Source organism: Manis javanica, chromosome 2 (genome assembly GCF_040802235.1).
Source record: "Manis javanica isolate MJ-LG chromosome 2, MJ_LKY, whole genome shotgun sequence".
Taxonomy (NCBI): Eukaryota; Metazoa; Chordata; class Mammalia; order Pholidota; family Manidae; genus Manis; species Manis javanica.
In genome coordinates this window covers 67921554-67927553 of record NC_133157.1, presented here as the reverse complement: position 1 = coordinate 67927553, position 6000 = coordinate 67921554, and the positions used below count along the sequence as shown (strand labels likewise).

The window sequence follows — 6000 nt, the reverse complement described above, 5'->3', positions numbered from 1 at the left end:
GTGCCTCTTGCAAGATCATGCTCTTAAATGGAGTGGTCATGTCTTTCCCTTTCTTCTTTCTTGAGTGTGTGGATAGATATGATGGCAAAGTGGTCATTTTGGACCATCATAAAAGATCCATAGGTTGAGGATGGCAGCGCAACAAAAAAGAAGTTGGGAGACAAGTACCAGACTGCTTATGCTCTGTTAGGGCACATATATACATCTGTCTAGTATTAAGCTCTCTTTGGGCTTTTGTTACAACAAATGTAACTTGTACGCTAACTCAGGAGCATTATCAGAGCAGCAGTATCTTATCCACAAGGATGTTAACTACATCACCAGGACCTGTTTATGGTCATGCTCTAACAATTCAAAAGGCAAGGTATCTTGATAAAAAGGCAGCACAGTATTCTGGAAAATAAATTAAACCAGTTTTTTCTGTCTCACTTCTGCCACTTACCAACAGTAAAAGCTTTCAAAGTAACATTGCTAAGTTCCTGTTTCTCCATCTACAGTACAGGGTTGTTGTGTACAATGTTTTATCAAAACACTTTGAAAGTGTGATACTATAAACACATTATTATAGCTTCTAGTTATCAAATAACTCTATTTAGGCTTATCAGAACTAGCCTTTATCACTCAAATGATTCCTTTTCATGACTTATGATTGTGAAAAAAGATGATGCTCTTAAGCTACTCTGAAGATCCTCTCCAAGTCTAGCATCTAGTATTTGAAGGTAAAGAATGCAACATGCCACAGAGATCACTGGGAGCAATCAAGATTTTAAGTAATATGAAAAGAATTTAAAGTTTATCATTCTACCATAACATTCATTGGACAGTTTGTTCCAAATCTTTCCTTAAACTGTTTCAACCCACTTGTTGAGTATTTGGCAGGAAGGACTAAGTGACTCCTTGGCACCTTTATCCCCTCATCCTCCATTCTAAACCCATGGACCTGAATGCCAAGAAGTACCGTAAGCGCGCTCCTGAGAGGCAGGATGAGTTTACTAAGTAATGGGTGGTCAGAAAGGTAAAGTCGTATTTGTGGAAGGAGACATCTTTCGTGTTTCCAAGGTGCCCCCTGAAAACAGCCAACCTGTTACAGCCTTTCACATGAAGGCTGGGCTCACAGAGCCAGAAATGTTTTTAGGCTGATCTCAGCTTCTTCAATTTCTCTTAACATAGTTCTTAGAATGAAGCTAAGCACATTAGCCCTGCTTTCTCTATGGGGCTAAACAAAGCTGGCTTTACAAAAATACCCAAATGTTCTAGTCAATAACTTACTTTGGATCAACGAATAAACAGTTCTATCTCAATAAAAAAAAAAAAATCCCTTCCATCCAACTTCTCCATTGGGAATAAAAAGCCCAAATTTTCAGTAGAGTCAAATCTCCCAAATGTGCATCCTGTATTATTATGTTTCCCAAAAGATACGGGTGAGTATAAAGTAATGAGATGGGCTGGTATAAGTAACTTAGGGAGGCACACCTGGCTAACAGACTCAAACTTCATGGAAGGTAACAAGGTATCCAAGAATGTATCTGTACTGCTAAGGCTCAAAGGTGTGTATATCCTTTGAACAACTGACTCTATCAATAAAATAAAAATCTCTGTATACATTAACTTTACTTACAAGAGAATTCTTCTTAGTCCTTGACATATAAAATAGATTTTTCAAGATTTAAAATATGAGCTCTCAGTAAGACTGAAGAAAAACCTGTAAAGAGAAGGAAATGTTTATAATGCATCTACCCTGACACCAGGTCCCTATGGCCCGGGTCTCACTGGGTCCCCTCAACAGCTTGTGAATTAGGCATTATCTTCATTTCATCAATGAGGAGACTGAGTGAAGTAACGTGTCTGCAAGCAAATGATAGTCTAACTCAAAGAATACACTGAAAAAGGTCACTTTGGATAGTTTGTGAGAAGTAGAACAAAATTGGCCATTGGGAGTGTTTTTAGCAAGTCTAGGGTTTTGACCTAAGTATGTTTTATACTTGTACCTTGGGTTCTTTATCTTTTCTCACGTGCTTGATGCTCCTATATTAGACTGATTTCCTTGCAGTCAGGCAAGGGACTAAATTTTCTATCCTGTTCAACACAGACAGCCAAACATTGTTCTGTAGATGGTAGGCACGTAACAGACTTGTTTTTCAGCAAACATGAAATAAAAAATGACTCTTAAGGTTCAAAGAATAAAAAGTTTTCATTTAAAATGACACCCAAAAGAATAAGAAAATATGCATTTATTACCAACTAACACTTACCACAAAAAGGTTTTTTTCAATTACAGATGCATACACTAGCAGGACAAAATTACATTTTTCATATACTAAAGAATCATACTCCAAAGAACATGAGCACACGTCCAAAAGACAATAAGAAAGCAGCAAGGAATCTTTCACTTTGAATACTAAAATCCTTTTAATAAGACTCTTTCCTTAGACAAATCAATGAAGATTTTGTCATTAAAAATAACCGCTTGTCACGTTAAGGTTTTAAATATTTTATAAATTTAAATATCAAATCAGACTTTTGCTTGAAGTTCTTAGAATTTGTTAGTAATTAAAAGGCAACTTTTGAAGGAAACAAGAACTTTCATGTGGCTGAGAGTATAATGTGCTACTTACTCTTATTAATGTTAAAATGATGCATAATTTATCCTTCACGGCTCAAAGTCTAATGTAAAATCAAATAACTTTGTCTAGTAGAGAAGCAGAAAATGCTTAAAACTAGTAGTGAATAACTGTTGCATATGTAAACTGAAATGTAATTGATCATTTATTTTCAAACACCCCTCATCTTCAAGCTTCCTTTCCATACTGATACTAATTTTGCACAAACAAGATGACTGGCACTAAAATTAGACCATAAACAGACTACACGAAGCACATACTAGTAAAGATATTTTGATGGAAAACAAAGTATTAAACAACAAAAACATTTGATAATAACATCCACTTAATATGTTACCAAGTTTTTCACTGTTTACGTGAGTTGTTCACACTAGTTAAAAATGTTGTTTTAAAATATTTTCATAGTACATGCATTAGACTTAGTTTAAGAGAAGGCTCTTTCAAAATTTCTATAAAGAAAAAATACCTTTTTAAAGAGAAATGTCCACATTAGGACATAAACTTCTGGTTAATTATTTTTTGACCTAATACTATAAATTTTAGCAGTTATTTAAGAATATGCAAAACTCAAACTGAATGCAATTCTTCAATTTATTCAAGCTACCAAGTCAAAAAATAATTTTATATTATCAGAACAGATCCAATCCACTGTTCAAAGCCATGTCCTTGGACTAGTCCATTATCTTACAAGATTTCTTTTTTAAAACAGAATTTGTTTTGGCACTGTTAATTAGTGCAACTTGAAGATAAACAAGTGATTTTCTCGTCTAGTTCGTTCATGCTGGAAGAAAAACAGTTTAAACTAGATTTTTTCAAGATAATGGAGTAGAATCAATACTGTAAGGAAGGACCTATAAGCATAGGTTCTAGAAACATCATGGTTTTAAATGAATGCTTTCCCTCACTCTACATAACACTGAGAAATTGCAAATATAAATCGTAGAAACCAGTATATGAAATATCTTAAGAAAAAATCTTACTAAAAATAATTATAAAAATGCTTTTAGAAATTTAAGATGTAAAAGACAACTGACTTTAAATTAAAAGAAAAAAACCACCAAATGCACATTTTACAGAGTTATTCTTTAAAAACCCTCGTCACTTGATTTTATTCTGTCAATCTCTGTTGCATTTTGCATCATCTTGTGGCCACCTTGTGGCATTTCAAAAAAGTCCTGCTACCATTTTTGAACCCTAGTCTTTTTTCCCCTTTTTGATATACCAATGTAATTATAGTATCAAGTTTCATAAAACTTTTTTTTAAAGGTCCATAAAATTCTATTTCCTAGTGGAGATAGGTAGTCATTTTTAATACGAAGAAATGAATAGATTTGTCATAGATTATTACTATACATAAGACTAGACATTTCCATATCAATTTTTAAAATTTAAATATAACACTGGGAGAATACTATGACTTAGGATGTAGAGGCATCTTTAAACTCTAAAAGTAATTAAAGTTACTCTGCAATTAGAGCTCAGGGTTACCATATCAACTAAACTCCTTGTGATGGATAACCCCTTCCACTGTACTTTTGATCTGAAATAGTACATACTTTTTAACATGGGAACCCAATGATTCATGGTCAGTGCTAAGGACTCAAGTTCAATAAAGACTGAAGACCTAATTTTTTCTACCAGATGATGATCCACAGAAAGAAGTCATTGTGGTCTCCTTTCATCAACCCATTTGTATTAAACAGCAGGTTTCCAAAAATAACTGGTATTTTAGTCTTAATGAATCTCCTTTTACTCAGTTGAGTCATACTTATTAACAGGATTTAACAGAGAAATTCTAAACTTCTGGTCCTTTACTTTTATTGAGAAGGCTGAGTGAACGTAATACGGCGCCGCCGCCTTTGGAAAGCCTTTAAATTCCATCTATTTGGTTCCAGCATATGAGGTCCATTGTAGACAAACAATACTGTCATCTTATCAGAGTATGGAAGGTTTTGCAGGAGCTGTAAGTGTTAAAACAAACTGTCATATAATGCTTTATATTAAAGGAGCACAATTTTCCAACCTTATATGTCTTACAGCCAATATTAGAGTATTTTATTTCTAATATTAATGAAACTGCTATGAAGTTCTCAGATACCTCAATATATACCCTGCCAGACTGGGATCCTATCCTGAATCAGGATTTTCCTAATCTAGATACTTTCCCTCATTTAATCACAAACACTTCTCAGGCGCTGTGATGGACTGGTGGCCTGAAAAGTGTGTAACAGTGATGTTTGGTTTATAGGCCAGGATGTTTAGTAAATAGGGTATTAACATTCTGGCTAATCTACAGAGTATCTGCTGGAGAAAGAAAACAGATTACACTATTCAAGAAAAACTGGGATTTTAAGATGGGCTCCTCAATGAAATTTTTCATGAATACTTAGTTAAAAAAGGAAAAGAAATCTGATCACAATAAATACATTTTTTAGTCCATCAGTTTTATAATTTACTCAGCACTAGATGTAACAAAAGAAAATTTCCCATTGCAATGGTTCTAACTAATGGAAAATTCTCTATAAAGATAATTGTTTCTATCACAGTCATCTGTGAGTAGAAGGTGCTGGGACACTTACATGATTTCCTCTGGGCCAGGGCAGGGCAGTGGTGAATAAAGAAGGGCAGAGTTAGCCAAGACAGGCCCTTCTGGGGAAAGGGTGGGGAGCTGGAGTTCTAGGGTGTGTATTCTCCTGTCTCCTCTTTCAGTACTAAAAGGTACTACTTCCCTAGAGAAGGAATAGGTATCAAAAGCAGGGAGGAAATCTTGGTTCTACAACATAACGCTATGCCTCCTATGTTTTTCAGCCAATAATGAGGCTTCTGATGAGTATGTCACTGGAACTTGTCCCCTTTAGTAATATATTACTGCAGTCCTCTTAGTTCCCCTTTTTGGGAGTATTCCTGCTCGTATTTTACATATTTGGCCAAAACCTGCTACCTGATTAAGCCACAGGGACTTCTGTACATGAGTACTTTTAGGTTACTTGTGACCTACCTTTGGTGTTATGAAGAAGTACTGAGAGGTGTTTTCCTTACAAGCAGTACTTACAACCATTTCAAACACTCTCCGTTCATTGATTGGGTCCATTCCCTAAATAATGACAATAATGATGATTATGTTTCAATCTATTACAAGACACAGTAACATCCAAATAAAAGAATAAGCACTATACCTGATTGATTTCATCAACTACTCTGAATGGACATCGATTAAGCTCTTGAAGTGCCATCAAGTATAACATGGTAGAAACACTTCTCTCACCGCCACTTTGATGATGAGGTGTTAATTCATGCAACTGAGTACTACTGCGAAATTTGACTCTAATTCGAATTCCATATTTATCATAGTCTTCCTATAGAACATCAAAAAAGTTGT

At 34.8% G+C, this 6000-nt stretch overlaps 1 protein-coding gene across 5 annotated transcripts in view; it reads right to left on the bottom strand.

The window, feature by feature from the left end:
• Positions 1–2213: 2213 nt before the first annotated feature.
• SMC5 (structural maintenance of chromosomes 5) overlaps positions 2214–6000 on the bottom strand; it is a 107208-nt gene continuing 103421 nt past the window's right edge. For 4 of the 5 annotated variants that reach the window (XM_073228638.1, XM_017651264.3, XM_073228636.1 and 1 more), the window contains 3 exons: positions 5798–5977; positions 5620–5715; positions 2214–4582 (listed from right to left, as the gene is read on the bottom strand). In XM_073228638.1, the coding sequence (XP_073084739.1) occupies positions 4439–4582; positions 5620–5715; positions 5798–5977 (420 nt within the window). In that variant the 3' untranslated portion in view covers positions 2214–4438. Of the gene's footprint in view, positions 4583–5619; positions 5716–5797; positions 5978–6000 lie in introns of those variants that run through there. The other variant, XM_073228639.1, reaches the window with a different exon arrangement.